Here is a 20,545-nt window from a genome sequence, read left to right as displayed (position 1 = left end):
TGTGGTGTTGAGTCATGTCTCTTATTGGATGCTTGTTGTGGTGCTGAGATGTGTCTCTTATTGGATGCTTGTTGTGGTGTTGAGTTGTGTCTCTTATTGGATGCTTGTTGTGGTGCTGAGTTGTGTCTCTTATTGGATGCTTGTTGTGGTGTTGAGATGTGTCTCTTATTGGATGCTTGTTGTGGTGTTGAGTTGTGTCTCTTATTGGATGCTTGTTGTGGTGTTGAGTCGTGTCTCTTATTAGATGCTTGTTGTGGTGTTGAGTTGTGTCTCTTATTGGATGCTTGTTGTGTTGCTGAGATGTGTCTCTTATTGGATGCTTGTTGTGGTGCTGAGTCCTGTCTCTTATTGGATGCTTGTTGTGGTGCTGAGTTGTGTCTCTTATTGGATGCTTGTTGTGGTGCTGAGTTGTGTCTCTTATTGGATGCTTGTTGTGGTGTTGAGTTGCGTCTCTTATTGGATGCTTGTTGTGGTGTTGAGTTGTGTCTCTTATTGGATGCTTGTTGTGGTGTTGAGTTGTGTCTCTTATTGGATGCTTGTTGTGGTGCTGAGTTGTGTCTCTTATTGGATGCTTGTTGTGGTGCTGAGTTGTGTCTCTTATTGGCATTTGTTGTGGTGTTGGATGCTTGTTTTGGTGTTGACTTTTATGTGATGCTTGTTGTGGTTATGAGTTGTGACTTTTATTGGAGGTTTGTTTGACCTTCAATTTTGTGTCTTCAAACAGTATTTTGGTTAAAATTTGGGCTTCTAGGCTTGTCCTTGTAGATTCTGTTATTTATTTTGAACAGCAAACTGTTTTAGAGTGAAAAATGTATCATCCATCTCACAGGAGCACACATGAAACATAGAATATTATCCTCAATCCTGTCCTAGGCAAGCTGTACCAATTATGTGTTATACTTTTTTTTCAATTCCATTGCATGCCCTTTGAAACTACTAACATGTGAAAGTGTTTAGAGATCTGTGGCTCATATATAATATACAATTTTTCAAACAAATAATAATCTACAATATAAGATAAGTTTTTATAAGATGTATGGCCATTTGGCTTATGTTATCTCATTATGGTCCTCACTGTCTGCATTATAGGGCTTGAAATGTTTACAGAATAGAAACAAATTAATTTTCTTTTATATTTATTCATATTAAATGTTCATACAAATGGTATTCTGGTAATAAATATGATTAACATCATTAAGGTTTTGAGTATAAATTGTTACTAAATATAGCACAACCATTTACAGCAGGGAATAATGGAGAGGCAGGAGAGAGATGGCTCTGGGGAAGCAGTGCATAGGCATTGTCAATATAGAAAAAGTTGTCATATAAAACAGTTAAATAATAACTTATTTAATCACAGCTTATTAAAAAGGGGAAATGCCAACTTTTAAACAGGCAAAGCAGACTATTCAACATTTTATCATATAACAATTATCTTGAAAGCAAAGCTGCAAAGGCACAATTAAAGCTTTTAGAGAGAATTTTTTTTTTACAATACCCACTGAATACATGAAATATTTCATGACCAGTTGATATTTTAATAAAAAGAGACATTTCCTGTGTTTGTTATAGTTGTTGTTTTCAAATGAAAACAATCAGTGTAGTCATACGACTCATTTGTGCAAAAGCTGCTGCAGGAAGGATGAAATGTGTGCCAATGTCAACTGTGCTGTAAACGACATTGCTATTTCTTGTAATTTTATATAAATTAATCGAAAGCCGCTTTTTAAATTGGTATCATGACATTGTATTACACCAGTACCATTTATGAACATATGTATTTTGAAGATGTAGAAAAAACAAATCTGGAGATGGGTTCCTGCCCCCTCTAAAACCCTTTGTAAGTGACACAGAATAATTACACAACCTAGATATATCAAGATGAAGTAGGCAGATCTTTCAGATGTAAAGACTAAAGTTCTTAATAGTTTGTACAATACATTAATGGCATAGAATCAAATAATACCTGTAAGTATTAAATAACAATAGTTCTCTTTATCAACCATTAAATTATTTCACAAACTAACAGTCAGATCTATCAACAAAGAAAAGAATGAATATAGACTGTTAAAGTTATAATAATAAAATAGTGTTTCTTTCAGATCACTTTCTTGAGATCCGAACTAATATGAGAACCCTGTTTTCTTATTACACAAGAATTGCACTCCTGAAATTGCAAGTAATTTTCAAAAAGAGTAAAGAAATTTAGATAGATACTACAGTTTAATTGAAAAGATATTAACCTTTTACTGTTATTTCTCCAACAATGTTAATACTAAGAACTACCCTAACATACTGTAAAATACAAACCTCTGATAACGTTTGACACATGAGTTGTATGTACAATGAACATCACACAATATATATATATATATATATATAATAATTAAATCAAATGAAATCATTTGCACATCAAAGACATCAAACAGAAATGTCTACAACATACTGATGTCTAGCGTGACTGGCACTTGTATATTTGGAATGTATTACATTGGCATTGAAAGAGAACAACATACCACTATCTCACTGCAAGGAACAAGCCTAGCTGAGATGTGATGACGACAGACTGCTGTCAACTTTATGTCAGTGATGCCAAACAAAATGCAACAACAGCCTGCCAGTAAACTTTTTCGAACATAACATTACTTTTAAGTTTTTACATCTCGGCAAGAAATTTTGCTTGCAGTATCAATAACACGTTTGTCAAATCCTCTTAAATTGTTTAAGACACTTTCATAAGGCATCTGTCAGAAAGCTTTCTGCGGCACATTTTTCATACATCACTCAACCCTGTCTGCAAGTTTCGTCAAGGTGATAACGCCAATATATCAAAGATTGGGACCCAAAAATGGCAGTCTTTAGTAGACTTTTTAAAAAGAACAGGATTCATAGCAGCTTCTATTTCAAGAATGTTGAGTGTCTTGAAAAAAGACATGTTATTATTGGTGCCATAATTGTCTTAGACTTCATTACAAACACACTTGACTATATATCTAGTAGTCTGTACATTTTAAGTGATTTTATAGTCCCATACATGTAAGGAGTGAAAAACATAGTTTTCCAAACAAAAATATATATATCTTTTATATACAAGTATAAAATTTAGTAGAGTCTAACAACTGGACAACATAATTATGTCTATACATAAAATGATGAAATAAAATTTATAAAACAAACATACTAGATTCTAATAACTTTGCATAATAGTTTATCAACAGTGAATATGGTATTAGATGATGCAACACTGATGTCACAGAGACCATAACAGTTAATGATAGACATCTCAGAATCATCATATCATTCTATACACATAACATATCTTTATGGCTTGGTTAAGGTTGGAAAATTTATCAAAGGGACATAACTCACTTATGTATGTCATTCTAAAATTCTAAAGAACACTGAAAATGTTGTTAGTAAGAATAATCTTACAAGTTTTTTCCACATTATTACCCTTTTACTTGTAGTAAACTCTATTACTATTTTATACAGAACTATTATTAAACAAAGAGACATAAATGTTTTGATTTCATCCGTAATTCAAACAGATATACACAACTTTAACAGGAAGATAATAGTTTCAAAAATAGGACCAGTCAAGAAAATCATCTTTGGAACCATCAGAAGTAGCGAAAAGACCGGTCACCTTCGTTGCGTGTGCCTGGGCGTGCAGACCCGCCCATCGGTGGTGGAGCAGGGGGCGGGTTACTACCATTGATGTAACTGCTGTAATCACCGCTCAGCCGCCGCCCGCTGTTCTGGCTCTGTAATGACAAACACACGGTTAATAGGGACGGGAGAAGCATACACAAGGGGAGGTAATCATCATACACTCTAGCAGGCTGAACTGGGCCCACCTCATGTGCATATTTGTTCTTAATTCCTTTCTTATTTGTTTTATTTTATTTTTATCTTTGTTTTCTTAACTTTGGCCACATTCAATCTATGCACTTATGTATTTTCAGAAATTATTTAAAGAAAGGATTTAAATATTTTTCTTTTACTAAAATTAAGGTGAGTACACTAGTACATATACAGAAATGTACAGAACTACGGCCATGTTCAACATACCATTATGATGGTGCAGATACCTCTGAATAAATATCAGACTACATATAACTGGGTGAAATATCTATACTTATATGGGTCTAGTCTAAAATACCAGTTATGGATAGGAATTAACTTTTAAAGCTGTATCCAAATTATTAGAAAACAGAACTGTTAGGAAACATTAAATGTGAATAGTTAAAGTTACAAAGAATGTAATGTATGGCATGTTTTTAGCATCCCTATCCCTGACCAGAGTGACTTGCAGCAATTCTATCATAAAGCATTGGAATAAATGTCTCCCATATTAAACATGGTACACTATAATTGCTATTATACACATATTACCGGTAACAGTCTAAATGCAATCACATGCATTCATTAAAATTTCATATCTTCATTGAGCATAAGCATGCTATACACTACAGTTAGTAAGAGGGAATTAGTGGCAATGCACAGGACACCATACATAGTCGAGACAGAGACAGACGTCTATAAACATTCAAGACAACACCAAACATCACAAATAAGGAAGACACATGCCACAGACAACTGTCTCCATCATTCAACATAACAGTAAATAAGTTGGTATGCATTTGTCAAGTATATTTTTAAAAAGTAACACAAATAGAAAATAATGATTGTACTGACAATGCACACCAACTCCTAAAGTATGACAGATGGTACCCAGGCACATACAGTTATATACAACAATACAGAGAGGTGAAAGGGAGTCTTACACTGTAAATACACTATCTCCTAAGTGAATACAAGTTAATATGAGGAAACCATCTGCAACAGGAAAAACAGAAAACATACATGTAGAACAAAATAGGGTCATGTTTCCTCAGATATCATTGACTATAAAAATGTTCCTCGCATGTCAAGTTTTAAACATTGATCCTTGGATGTCCTTTACGATATCATTTACAATAAACAGTGATCCTCAAATGTCATTGGCCATAAACAATGATCCTTGGATGTCATTTACAATAAACAGTGATCCTTGGATGTCAATGATCATTAATAATGATCCTCGGATGTCATTGACCATGAACAATGATCCTTGGAGGTCACTGACCATAAACAATGTTCCTTGGATATCATTGACCATGAACAATGATCCTTGGATGTCATTGACCATAAATAATGATCCTCGGACATCATTGACATGAACAATGTTCATCAGATGTCATTGACATAAACAATGTTCCTTGGATGTCATTGACCAAAAAAATGATTCTCGGGTGTCATTGACCATAAACAATGATTTTGGACATCATTGACAAGAACAATGATCTTCGGATGTCAATGGCCATTAACAATGACCCTAGGATGTCATTGACAATAAACAATGATCCTCGGATATCATTGACTTGAACACTGTTATTTGCATGTCATTTGACCATAAACAATCATCCTCGGAGGCCTTTGACCATAAACCTATGATTTCGATCATACAATAAAATTTGCATACAAGTAACACACATTAGTTATAGAACACATATTTTCTTCTATAGCTTCTGTGCATGAAAGATTGCATCCAGTGACAGGAATCTTAGAAGAGAAATTTCCAGTTTCAAAGACATTATACATTTGTGTCAGCGTGTAGTACATATTATAGTGCTCAATTGATATCAGCATTATATAAAAAACATTCCGAATTTTAACATTCATGCCCCTATGAGAATAGCCATCTTACAGCTGTTCGACCCTAGGTATGAGAAAACCGCCCTACATTCCAAGCTGTAACGTCCGGGGCAGAACAAAACCCTGTGTAATGTCAAACAATCACACATGTTAACATATGACAGAAAAATAGGACACAGTTTTAGTGGTATTTTTGTTGGTTTTAGATCCCAAATTGTATCATCTGCAACACTGACATTGTAACAATATGGTTTTCTTAAAAAGTAGTAAAATACCGATAATCTTCTATATAATGGTAATTGCATACGTATTAGAGTTCATTTGTTATACTCAAAGCATTTGAGCTCTTTATCTTTTACTACTGATAATGAAGAATGAAGCCTTCACCCAGTTAATAAACAAAAAAAGCTACACAATTAATTGCTGCATGTAGAAACATTAAAACACAAATGCTAAAAGCTGGATCTCTGAAAAAGCGAATTAATAATTCAGTTCTATTTTAAGCTCAAAATGCTTGGTCTCCAGTCAATATGGATAGAAAAGATAAAATGTACCTGAACATCAGACTAACATGTAATTTTAATCGTTCTCTTGGAGACCAAATCATTTTCCAATTAAATAAGCTGACCTGGCGTAAGTGATAATTTAAACAGCAAGTTAAAACAAAAGACAGGGGTGTAAGGCAAAAATACATTGTCTACAGTGTTATGTTAATAACCAATAAAATAATACTGTACAGAATATCTGATAGGCCGATGCAGGCCAAAATCTTACATATATTCTCACACACACTCAATTTTCAATGTTGTGACTAGTTGCGGCGGTACGGATCCTATAAGTAAGTCATACAAGTCATACTATATATTCAGTTAACTATAAAAAACATGTAAAGTTTGGTTCAAATGTATAACAACTAGTTCTTACTGCAGGAAACATAAGGATAAATGCAAAAACAAGTCAATTAATAGATTTCTATTCATGCTTCCCCAGCATACAATGTTATAAACTTAAAGGTAGGATAGCTTGACTAATCTATCTATTCACTTCTTAACACTGCTAGAAGAAGCGCAATCTTAAGATACTGTACTTATGTTTTCTGATGACAGACTGGCAACTTGCACATTGTTTGCCAAGCACAAATCATTTCTTATATATATGCAGTACTGACTGATGCTTAAAGGGGTAAAAATACACAGCTGAACAGCTATTTACTGAACCAAGACCATGTTCAGCTGAAGAGATTCAATGCTAACTCGGACACCAAAACCATGACAATACCTTTACTGTATTACTTCATTATAACATCTCATGTCAAATATTTTCATTTATCAAGTTAGTTTGCCAGTCACTGACAAAAAAACACATAGTTAATCTTAGCCTGCCTTTATGTCTTGTGCATTTAATGAGTTATCATGTGAAATGTTAAGGTCAGAGCCTAGATACATACATTAGAAGCTGGCATCACGTATGAGTAATGCTTGCAGTCAACAGAAAAGCAGTAGGTAGATTTTAGTTTGCAACTAATCTGAATTCCTTTACATCTGCTCATCTTTTTTAATATTTTTTTTTATAGTATCAATTCTTATTTATTTCAACACCATCTCTTATGATTGCGCCAACAACTGTGATTAATATAATAATTTCTTTCACAATTATTGTAAAATAAATCAGTTTAATGTTGTAAGGTATTGTTTCATAAGTATTTTGTTTGCAATTTAAACAAAAATGTTTTTTTTTATACACTAAGATGGTAAAGCGTTACTTGTGTACATACATTGTCATATTCATCCCCTGTCTGGTACTCCTTCAGTATAGTGTAAGGTGCATAGCCTGTCTCTCCACGGTAGTTCTTCAACTTCCACCAATTACGGGACTTGTCCAGTACCTGCAACAACAAAAACAGCAATGTTACACTATCTGACTGGGAAACACACGCAACAACAATGTTACACCATCAATACAGTGACTGGGAAACCCATGCCACAACAATGTTACACCATCAATACAGTGACTGGGAAACACACGCAACAACAATGTTACACCATCAATACAGCGACTTGGAAACCCATGCAACGACAATGTTACACCATCAATACAGTGACTTGGAAACACATGCAACAATACAGTGACTTGGAAGCCCACTCAATGACAATGTTACACCATCAATACAGTGACATGGAAACCCACACAATGACGTTACCACCATCAATACAGCGACTTGGAAACCCACTCAATGACAATGTTACACCATCAATATCGTGACTTGGAAACCCACGCAACGACAATTTTACACCATCAATACAGTTACCGGGAAAACCCATGCAAAAACAATGTTACACCATCAATACAGTGACCAGGAAAACCCACCATAAGACAATGTTACACCATCAATACAGTGACCAGGAAAACCCACCATAAGACAATGTTACACCATCAATAAAGTGACTGGGAAACAACACAATGACAATGTTACATGATCAATACAGTGACTGGGAAACCCACACAACAACAATGTTAACACCATCAACATGGTGACTTGGAAACCCACACAATGACAATGTTACACGATCAATACAGTGACTTGGAAACCCACACAATGACAATGTTACACCATCAACATGGTGACTTGGAAACCCATGCAAAGACAATGTTACACCATCAATACAGTGACTGGGAAACCCATGCAACGACAATGTTACACCATCAACATGGTGACTTGGAAACCCATGTGCAAAGACAATGTTACACCATCAATACTAAGATACCCATGCAATGACGTATATAATAATAAATTATTGAAACATCTTTTGACAGTCACTATCAAGACATTTAAATAAGAGTATTTTCAATTTGCATTATCAGGAAACACAAAACTAAAGATTCATTTGTACAATACAAAAGTACTTTAGACCATACCACTACTGAGTATTTTTTTCCAAAAAGGAAAAAGAACAGGTTGCTTTTGTGACCTCATTTGCTCATATGACATATATAACTAGCCCTACCCCCATGTAGCACTATCCCTTCCAGCATGTGTCATACCTGTACAATGTCTCCCTTCTCCACATTCAATTCCTTTGCGTTCTTGCCCTTCCGCTCATGGCCGGCCTCGTAGATCCTGCGAAACAAACAATACACTTAAACAAAGTAGAATTGTACGGCCTTTCATTCATAGTACAGAAAACACAAAGATATATCGACACATAGCTATGGCACTGGGTAAACATGGAAGAAGACAATTAGATACAAACAATGTTAAAAGAAAATCATCGATAATTTAATAGGAGTACACTGAATTAATGCTTACAACAGCAACAGCGAGTCAGCTTTTATTTAGTAAAACAGAACTGTTTAACCACCGTAACCATGAATAATTTGATACAGAAGACAAAGAACTATGACAACCAGCAACTGTTTATGTACATAACACATTTATAATTGTAATATGGTATGTGAACTATAAAAATAAAACATCAAATATAAGGAAATGTTACAGGTCTTGGCAGGGTCAACAAGAAAGGAAGAAAACGTTACTCTGACTATTAGTCTCAAAACACAAATATTTAGTAGAGCATTATGATGACAATGTATTGACAAATAGTTCAAATGAAATCTGCAAGCAAAAACGTATTAACGGGTGAAAGCTCAGACAAGTTCATCTACATCTATACGCAGTGAAGTGCATTTATTTCAGCACAAAAACAACAAAGTAAAATAAAGCATACATTAGGTTAATGAGAATGGTTTTGCCTATAATCCTACATTGTACAAATTGATAGTATTTAAAATGCTCTTTTCAGTTTCTATCCTGACAGTTATGTTATTATTATAAGCGTATAACGAAGGGGTGAAAAGAGGGAGTTGCTCCGTCAATATTATGTGAAGAGGTGTACCGTATATCATAAAGCATCAGATTGATAAAAAGAATTGTCCCAATAGTAAGTAAAAGTGCACATTTTAATAATATAGAGCATGTCTTAAAATTCAAATCTTAATTGAAATATAAATTCCTAACAACGTGATTTTTTTAATTTTTTTTAATGACAATGGAAATACTCCTTAGTTTTTCAATGCAGTTCAAAACAAACCATTCATTAATAACATAACATTACTATAAAGTCTTGTAAAGGTACTTTCATATTGCGAAATTTAAATACATGTACGCCTTTCACAGGTGTCAATCAAGTTCAGTCTAAGTATATTTGCTCAATTCCTATCACTACCAAGATGAGGCAATATAAGTCAGTGAGTACCATCTACTGCTTTTAAACCTCAGTTTATCTGCTGATTTGTTCAAATGGCAATTATTTATAGACTTGCATTGTTAAATGTCAAAACAAAGCCCGATTATTTAGTGCTAATTAATATGAGTGTTGGGTGTCACAAGAGCATCATTAATATCAGACTTTAGTGATAATTATTTGTTAAGAAAGATCTTTTGGGAAAATGTTACTAAGATTGTTTAGTTTTTGTTGACTGTTTTCACTTTTGGATAAGATTCCAGAAAAGAAGCAACCCCCCCCCACAAACATGGACAAACAAGGTTTGAACCATTAGCCTAGACCAAGCACAGACAAATTCCAACTGGTAATATTCACTGAACTGATCAATGATGCCAACACCTAACTGGGCTAAATATGTAGCCATATTAACACAGACTTACTCCATTCTGAAAAATTAGACATACCTATTATAATTGCAGTTTTACTTTGAATGCAAAAAGATAAATATGATTTCATTGGTAATATATGTACCAACATAATTCACACAAGTTTCAATTCATTTGTATTCACTGAACAATGGCAATATAATCTGCGGGAATCAACAATAAAAGATTTCACAAAACCAACACTCCTGAATCTTAACAACGCAATAACCAAAAGCATTATAAATCCTCAACACTATCAAGTGGATTTTTTATTGCAATCTTGAATAAGGCAATTCATTGTTATGCATGTCGAATACATGCAAATTCATGTCCAAATAAAAGGCTAGTCAACACTTGTTTTAAGGACATGGCTTAAAATTTAACTGAAACTTTTTTTAATTTCTTTGACTTCATAAAAAAAAATGCTGACTTACGTTGCCCCCATACGCCTGAGTTCCTGAGCAAAGGCTATATTCTCCTCGGCTCGTGATTTTGGAGCGTTCGATGAATTCCTCTTTTCCCTGGAATACAAGTACTTATAGATATAGAGGTGCCACATTACATATACATATATCACCAATTTATTCATATCAAGGCGCCCATTTTACTAATATCAATTTAAGAAGCAACTTCACTTTTACTGCATAACTGATAAACAAAAAACACACAAGTATCTTGTATGAAAAGAAAGCATGAGTATATTAAATTGTGTAAAATGAAGAAATAAATTATAGAAATAAACAAAAGGACATGTTAGTACAAAAAGGTAAATGAAACTTTTGGTTAAAAGAACTGACTTGATGCAAATAACGTATGTGGATTATAGATGAAGTTCTAAGGCATCTTGGAAAACCTCAAAACAACGGTATCAAATATTATTTAAAACTAAATAACTTTATTAGTTGCTACTTACAAAATCATTCAATAATATGCAACCAAAAAAGATCAGCAGTCAGTTGTTAAACAATTATTGTTCAAGTGAGATTGTAGCAGATATTGATCAAAACTCACCAAAATGTAGCATAAAAATCATTATGAGAAACTCTGAAACATTTATACGCAAGTCATGCTGCATTCAGTTTCGATCATTCACAGAAAGTAAATGTAAATGTTTCAAGAATAATTTTATAGAACTTCTGATTTTAGTCAAATTTCATGACATAGTTTGTTATGCAAACACACATTGTTGAAAAAAGACAAAGACACACATACATGTATATATATATATATTTATATAACTACTTTACACATTATTGTATTACTTTTATACAGATTTAATTTGACTATTACATGAACTCAGGCATCAAAACTAGCTGCAACATTTTAGTCAGTAAATCTGTTGATATTGTAAATATTTAAAAGCCATTTTAATTTATACAGCTTATTTCAATGCCTCAACAATTGATTCATACATTGGAAGAACAGCAATCACTCCTACAGAACTCACTCTGATCTGTACGGTGCGGGAGATGGTGGTCGAATTTCGTCCCTGGCCGAGCCCCTGATATCCCGCGTGTAGGGATCTTCCCGCCGGCTGACGTATGGGTCCTCACGTACCACATATGGGTCTTCACGGCGGCTTGACATGATTGGTGGCTCTTCCCTACGAACATACGGGTCTTCACGGCGGCTTGACATGATTGGTGGCTCTTCCCTACGAATGTACGGGTCTTCCCGTCTGCTTGACCCATAGTCCTCTCGTCGAGAGCTTCTTCTACAAAACAGTGACATTTACCTTATAATCCTTCCAGTTTAAGTTTTTACATGAAGAGCTATGTAAAGTTTACAGTTATATGAAACAAGAGGCACATCAGTGCCTGTGCTCCACTGGCCAAAAGGTTCAAGCAAAGACCACCTAACGAACATTTTCGTCAAGTTTCATAGAAATACAATCATCAATTTTTGAGGAGAAGTTATTTAAAAATTATTTTTACTTTAATAGCTCTGGCTGCCATGTTGTGCAGTGGACCAAAATGATTTGGGCAATTTGAGTAAAGGAGCACCAAACAAACATTTCTGTCAAGTTTTATCGAAAAAAGGTTCGACGACAAGTCGTATAAAGTTTTTTTTATTTTTTAGCTCTGGCAGCCATGGTGTGCAGTGGACTGGAACCATTTAACAAATTTTGGTTAATGACCACCCAAGGAACATTTCTGTCAAGTTTCATCAAAATCTGATCATCGGTTAACATTTAATCTGAATAGATTATGAAGCAAATATCTAACCTGAACAAGAACTGACGAGATAGAATCGACTTGGTGTTTCACTTACACTTTTCGGCCATTTAAGTTACTAAAAATAGCTGTTTCATAAACTTTCAGAATGTCACTTAAACGAAAATTAATGTTCAGTCTATATATACTTTCCTATGTATAAATGTAAGGTTTTTAAATTGATCTTTTTGTGAGAACTTTTTGCTTATATGTTTACTCATAAATTATTATTGTTTAAAAATTATTTAAAGATGCTATACGTGAAAAATTAAGACATTATTTTTTTTCTATTAAAGGGAGGTAATTCAGTAGTAAAATGTAATCAAAGCTATTAAAGCATGGCATTTCTTTTCTAACCATGTTGATATTATTACAGTCTATTCAAGCAAGATGCCTTTTGTTTTTACATAGTACCCATAGGTTCTGAAAAACAAGGAGCATCATAATAAAGAAATGTTTACTCAAACTGCAAGCTGCTCAATTGAAATAGGTATTTACCTCAAGCATACAGTTTTATAATGTGGCAAAATAGTCGGACTACTAGATTGTCATTCGGACTAGTAAAATATGCCATTATGCTAGTCCAACTGGCTAGTAGGTTAAAATGTTTTTCGTGAAGACTGTGGACGAGAAGTCCTTAAAGGTTTTTCTATTTTGAACTCTCGCAGCCATGTTGTGCAGCGGACCGGAACCATTTGGGCAATTTTGGTTAAAGGGCATCCCGATGAACATTTATGTAAAGTTTCATCAAAATCTGATAATCGGTTTCTGAGAAGATGTAGTTTAACGTTTTTTTCTATTCTTAGCTCTGGTGCCCATGTTGTGCAGCAGACCAGAACTGTTTGGGCTATTTTGGTTAAGGACTACCCAAGTAACATTTCTGTCAAGTTTCATTGCAATACGATCATCGGTTTCTGAGGAGAAGTCGTTTAAAGGTTTTTCTATTTTTACCTCTGGGGGCCATCTTGTGCAGTGGACCGAAACCATTGAAGCAAATTTGATAAAGGACCATCCAAGGAACATTTCTGTTAAGTTTCATCAAAATCTGATCATCGGTTTCTGAGAAGATGTTCTTTAAAGGTTTTTCTATTTTTTTGCCTTGGCAGCCATGTTGTGCAGCGGACCGGAACCATTTGAGCAATTTTGGTTAAGGACCACCCAAGGAACAATTCTGTCAAGTTTCATCAAAATCTGCCTATCTGTTTCAGAGGAGATGTCGTTTAAAGATTTTGCTATTTTTAGCTGTGGCGGCCATATTGTGCAATGGACCAGAACCATTTGAGCAATTTTAATAAAGGACCACCCAAGGAACATTACTGTCAAGTTTCATCAAAATCTGCCGAACCGTTTCAGAGGATATGTCGTTTAAAGATTTTGCTATTTTTAGCTCTGGCGGCCATATTGTGCAATGGACCGGAACCATTTGAGCAATTTTGGTAAAGGACCACCAAAGGAACATTCCTGTGAAGTTTTGTCAAAATCCGCTTATCAGTTTCAGAGGAGATGTCGTTTAAAGTAAAAGTTTACGCACGCACGCACGCACTCACGACGGACAATCTGTGACGACATAAGCTCCATGGCCTTCGGCCAGTGGAGCTAAAAACACACACAAGCAAATGAACAATTATTATTTCACATTTCTAAAAGAGATTTTAGCAGTTTCATTACATGTATTGAAACAAAAAGCAGTAAAAAATAAACAGCATGCTTACGGGAATGGTTCTTCTTCCCTCCGTGATTCCACATATCGCCCAGGTCTCTCCTGCTGTAAGTATAAACTGCATTGTTACTAATATGTACATGGATATTACAAGCAACGTGCTAATCATCTAATAGTACATTCATGTGTAGTAAAATTAAGAAGTAAAATATTCTATTCTATTCTGAACTTAAAGTTTTACTGTTGAAATAAAATGTGAAAGAAGCTTAAAGATACTTGATCATTAAATAATTACAGCAAAAACTGCAGTAGAATAACAAATGGCATTTCATCCAGACAATAGTAATTTTATTTACTCTCATCTATTATTTGCACACAAAAAACATAGCACCCAACAAAGAAGGTAACTCACTGTTGCCCTGAGGGGTTCTTCTCTGTATGGTAATCGTTCAGGCATGATGATGTCATCGACCAGCTGTGGGGAAGGGGCCCAGCCGTTATAGAATCGGGGGTGGTATGGGGGTACATGGCCACTCCAGTCCTCCCTATATGCATAAACAAATTTGGTTGTGGCTTCTGCTAATTTATTCAACAAATGAAACCTTTTTTCAAAAATGATAAAATGGAAACCAAATATTTTTAACTTTTTCAGATAATTTCATACATTACTGGTACATCGGCCATAAACCCAGCATTGGTAAAACCAAGCGCGGCATAAAGACATGCACATTGAATTGGTACGATAACAAAAATGCAGTAAGAACTTTACTTTCACTGGTACCTGCAAAAGAGTGTCATAAAACCACTGGACTGTGAGATGTATGAGACACTGTGATGAGAAAGCTTACTTTGTTAGGTTCCAAGCACGTCCCAGTCTCTGCCAGAGCTCCATCTCCTTTGACGTGAGGCAGTTAGTGAGGAGTTGCTTGGCTTCGTACAGCAGCAGTGGGGCCACCGCCTCCCCACTGAGGTCACGACCCCCATGGATTGGGTCACGACTAGCCTCATAGATCAGGCTCAGAGGCGTGAACAGGAAGTGGACCAATTCGGGGGCATTTGGTGTGTGAATGTGGGCTCGTAACTTAGCCTGGAAATCAATTTAAAATTGTTCTAATAAAACTAGACGTAACTGTTCAATGTATATTTAGAATATTAAATTTCTCATCCTTCTGCTTTGAACTAGCAAAACAGCAACTTAAAACAAGAGCTGTCATAGGACAGCACGCTCAAATACGACGCTTTCACTTAGAAGTAAATACAATATTGATGCATGTGCCTGTCAAAAGCAATAAAAATCAAATTAAAAAGTAAACAATGACCATAACTCTCGGGGGCCCAAAACATAATCTCATGAAAGGTCTCTATAAACTCTTTATATGTACCAAGTTTGCTCGCAATATGTCAACCCTTACTTAAGTTATTCAATACCAACCATTTTTCTATTAATAATAACTTTGACCTTGAACTTGATCATATGGGCATCAAATGTAATCTCATGAAAGGTCTCTATAACCTCTTCCTATATACCAAGTTTGGTCACTAGATTTCAATCCTAGCTAAAATTATTTGATACATAAGGTGACTTTGACGCTGCCCTCCCATCAGACCACCCAAACAATGACACAAGTCATTTTTATAAGTTGTTTTCCCTTTGTAAAAATCTGTTTAAAAATATAAAAATGTGCTTGTCAAAAGAAAATAAAATAAAAAGTAAATCAAGGGCCATAATTGGTATTTAGGGTTTAAATGGCGTTATCAACCTTATTGTAAGATGGTAGTCATTAATTATGCGACTAAATAAGTCAATCGAATGAAGGATATGGAATCATTATATTATTTTATTAAAATCTAAACTTGCCCTAAAACTTTAACCTAAGCTCCTATGTCAATCAGGGGCCATATCTTGTATTAAGGATAATATGGAGTTATGTAAAACTTTAACCTAAGTTCCAAAGTCAATCAGGGGCCATAATTTGTATAAAGGGTAATATGGAGTTATCTAACCTGATTATGTGATGACCCTGAACAATTGTGTGAAGTATTAAGTCAATTGAACGAAGGATATTGTACTTATATGAGAAAATCCTTACTTGCCCTAAAACTTTAACCTAAGTTCCTAAGTCAATCAGGGGCCATAACTTGTATAAAGGATAAGAGTTATGTAACCTTATTGTGTGATGGTCCTGAACAACTGTGTGAAGTATTAAGTCAATTGAACGAAGGGTATAGAAGTTATTTATAAATATCCCAACCTGCCCTAAAACTTTAACCTAAGTTCCCAAGTCAATCAGGGGCCATAATTTGTATAAAGGATAATATGGAGTTATCTAACCTCATTATGTGATGACCCTGAAGAATTGTGTGAAGTATTTAGTCCATTGAATGAAGGTTATTGGACTTATAAGTGAAAATCCCAACTTGCCCTAAAACTTTAACTGGACGCCGACACCGACGCCGAGGCTGGGGCGAGTACGTAGTAAAACCCTCCTTATCCTATATAGTTTTTTTATCATATTGCAACTACATATTTGGGCCATGATACAGGTATGACCTGTTTAACTATCAACTAAACTCATTTATATATACTAATCCACATTTCAAATAAACTTCCTTCATGTATTGCAAAATCCTGTAAGGATTCATTCTCAAGTGCTATTATTGGACATTGAAAAAAGTGTTGAACTTCATAAAAATACCAAGGAGTACAAAACAGTTGAAAACATTTTTGCATTACATAATAAACAGAAGCAAACTGCCACACAGAATATCCATAACATTATATAAAGCAAAATGTCATGTAGGGCATAACATGAATAATTCAATCCACAAGGGACTGTGATATATATGAACATCCCGGGGTTAATTGCACTCGAGATTAAGCGTGCAGAATGGTAATGTATATACACACCAGTAGGTTGAAGGCAAACTTGAACTTCTGGAAAATGTCCACAAAATCTTCAGCTGGTGGTGGTCTCGCTCGCATGGACAGCATACCGTCTGTAACAGGAGTGTGCAATCAGGAGCATTACAGACTCTTGGCTATCTTATCTTACTAATGAGTTGCTTAACGAAAGTTGAGGTCACCACATAATAAATTAATGTATTTTTTTAAGAAACATGAATTAGTCAGTTATTGACAACATTATAACATGATAGAGATTACTATTGGCATATGTTTAACATCTCTGGACCATCAGCCAGAAAGTTGGTTCATCTTATCTAAAGTGTAGTTTGTTGATAATATTGCCCACAAGTCTTTCTCTGCTTTAAAAGCATGAGTACAAACGCTAATTTTACAACTATTTACAATTCTAGAAAAAAATAGAATGCTTTTCTGCCAACATATATTTCGCTGAGTTCAGTGTATAAACACATAACTTTCGAGACTGTAATTGTGCAGTGGTCCCCACAGATAACAGTTTATACGGAATGAAATGTGATACAGGTGATGAGATAGGCTTCATGACATAATGTTCCTTTTCTACATGTTTTTTTTTTTTAAATTACATGTTTCAATGCTTTAAGTTAAGACGGAAGATACTGCATTTTAGCTGTTGCATGACTTTTTCCAGAAATTAACAAACTGGAAATGATATAATTAATTTAATCAATTAATAATTTTTTCAATAACGATTAGAAAACTTTCTTAAATGTCAAGATACAGACCTCCGCTGAAAGGTTTTTTGTTTTTCTTGCCGCCTCGCTGGTCCCTCCGTCTCTCAAGCTCCTTGTAAGCCTCAGCAGCCTGCTGTAGCCGGGACACAAACTTCTCTATATCATCAAAACAGTTGTTCAACAATTGCTGAAATATCAATAAAACAGGGTTTGAATTATTGCTATATCTCAAGTATACTACTGTTAGAATTCCCTTAAAGAACATGAACTGGCCCCAATTCTTCTAACAATATATTTGCTTTGGTATAAACTGTGAAATGTTCTCCTTCTAAAGAGTTTTGACACTTTTAAAAGAAATCATTTTAAGGAAAGTCATGAAAACCATTGTTTTGTAAAATCAAACATGGCTAAATAAAAAAAAGATACTTAAAACTGTCAAGCTTATTAATGATCAGGTATTTCCAGAAACTAGGGCCAGGTTAGGTATTGACACCAATGACATGTTTACTGTAAACATAACAACTTCTAATTTGCTAACAATCACATATTCCACTGATTTTTTTTTCAATCCATTGAAGTTATAAACATTATTTGTAAATTATGAGAATGCATTGATTAAAAATGTTCACTACATTCCAATCCTTTCTGGCTGATAGATTTTCCACACAAGTGTACATGTCCATTACGTTTTTACTTGTTCATATCAACATAAAACTGTTTGTGTTACTATAAGCCATTGATGTTGTAGAAAATACAAATGTATGTTAATTATGAAACATGATCTTGATGCCCTGCCAAGTAACGATTTGGAAATGGTTGGTAGGAATCCACTGATAACCTCATTAATGTTTCATTTGCCTCAAAAACACAAACTGACATACAAAACAATTTCATGTTTAATAAATAATATCAACACTGAGTTATTCTTGTATTAACAATGTCATTGATGCAAGAGTACAGCAAACACAAGTTGACTGGTTTTCTCAGTTAGTCAAGGAGCATAACTTAAATATTTCTTTAGCCAGTGCCACTTGTGCTACACTATGTCATATACCTGTTGTCATACTGAGCAAGTCTATCAAGTTTCATAGTAATATCTTTCCTTGAGTCCTTGAACATTCCTTGAAGTTATTGTTGCGAATAAAGGTTTTGTACAATGCCAACAGCCTTGGTTTTGTACAATGCCAACAGCCTTGGTTTTGTACAATGCCAACAACCACGGTTTTGTACAATGCCAACGGTCTCGGTTTTGTACAATGCCAACGGCCTCGGTTTTGTACAATGCCAACGGCCTCGGTTTTGTACAATGCCAACGGCCTCGGTTTTGTACAATGCCAACGGCCTCGGTTTTGTACAATGCCAACACCCTTGGTTTTGTACAATGCCAACAGCCTCGGTTTTGTACAATGCCAACAGCCTCGGTTTTGTACAATGCCAACAGCCTCGGTTTAGTACAATACAAACAGCCACATCAATGAGATCAAGGTGATTATTTTTTTATGACGATATCATGTCTTACCACATCTCTCTCCATGGCCTCATTCTGGCCAGTGTCCATGTCGTCACGGTAACTGTACCCCACCCGTGTCGCGGACAGCCCCCCACCGCCAATAAACGCACCAGTGCTGCGTCCTGCAAACATACCAGTGGAACATGAACATAATGACAAAACACTTCCCTTGTCATGCTTTTCTCCCCAAAAATATGTTTGAATAAGGTAATAGATTTAAAAAAAGTTAAAATTCTCAAATCTAAATTTATCTCAATAATCTTTTTCTTAAATTGTTAGCTATAACATACAACACTTAGGGTTCAGTGAACATTTCCCGAATGAAACAGAAATTATATTATAAGAAAATTACATAGTTGAAAATAATTAAAATTACAAAAAAACATGTGTAATAAAAGACCAGATCCACACTGTTTTATTCCTTGACTCATTCAAGCATACCATACCACAGTTTGTAAATGTTCACAACATTTAAACATGACTGCATATAGATCACTTTGCATGCCTTATCACACTTGATAAATTGCAATTAACATTTATTATCATTACAATTCATTTAACACTAGCAAACACAGATGGAGATAAAAAAAACACCTTTGTAATAGTTACAAGATTTGTGCAGTTTGGCCTTCTGGGAGTAAGCAAAAGTTGCTCTTAGCAACCCCTAAATCTTTTCCTTGCCAAGAACATTTCTGAATGTTCAGTGTAATCATATGCAGTCATGTCCCACGCTATATATAAATCTTAAAACTGAATATCAAGGCTTTTTAATAATAAAATAAAACCGAAAATCTCAGTTGCAACACTGAAAGGCAGAATAATCAAAGAAATATTATATCTTTTATATAAGCTAATCCCAATTAGTTGAAGCCAATTATAATGAAATTTACATGTGCTGTTCTAATCTAACAGCAAAAGAGTTTGAAAATAGTTATCATTTTAATGTAAATATGATTATTATACGATATGTAGAGATTATGATATATGTTTTCAAGCATGCAACACTTTCTGGCAATAACAATCATGTTAATCAAATGACCATAATCACAGCAATAATAGTTCATGGTTACCGTTAAAACAAAATCCAATCCTTTGAATATAAAAATCCAACACCAAAACTGGGTTAATCTAACAAGTAAAACAATATGTAGATATGTAGTGAATAAACAAGACAAATTGGTGTTATTCACACCTATGTAACA

At 34.6% G+C, this 20,545-nt stretch overlaps 1 protein-coding gene across 1 annotated transcript in view; it reads right to left on the bottom strand.

Moving 5' to 3' along the window:
* The window catches only part of LOC128231971 (epidermal growth factor receptor kinase substrate 8-like), a 51,960-nt gene that overhangs the window by 7,031 nt on the left and 24,384 nt on the right, over nt 1-20,545 (bottom strand). Inside the window, exons 10-21 of the mRNA XM_052945278.1 lie at nt 19,353-19,465; nt 17,885-18,020; nt 17,127-17,215; nt 15,067-15,305; nt 14,631-14,763; nt 14,271-14,323; nt 11,793-12,059; nt 11,357-11,389; nt 10,780-10,866; nt 8,740-8,815; nt 7,472-7,582; nt 3,647-3,764 (exon numbers count right to left, since the gene is read on the bottom strand). Of these exons, the coding sequence (XP_052801238.1) occupies nt 3,647-3,764; nt 7,472-7,582; nt 8,740-8,815; nt 10,780-10,866; nt 11,357-11,389; nt 11,793-12,059; nt 14,271-14,323; nt 14,631-14,763; nt 15,067-15,305; nt 17,127-17,215; nt 17,885-18,020; nt 19,353-19,465 (1,455 nt within the window). The remainder of the gene's footprint in view (nt 1-3,646; nt 3,765-7,471; nt 7,583-8,739; nt 8,816-10,779; nt 10,867-11,356; nt 11,390-11,792; nt 12,060-14,270; nt 14,324-14,630; nt 14,764-15,066; nt 15,306-17,126; nt 17,216-17,884; nt 18,021-19,352; nt 19,466-20,545) is intronic.

This window comes from Mya arenaria, chromosome 4, assembly GCF_026914265.1.
Source record: "Mya arenaria isolate MELC-2E11 chromosome 4, ASM2691426v1".
In the NCBI taxonomy this organism is placed as follows: Eukaryota; Metazoa; Mollusca; class Bivalvia; order Myida; family Myidae; genus Mya; species Mya arenaria.
This window is presented reverse-complemented; position numbering and strand designations above follow the sequence as displayed.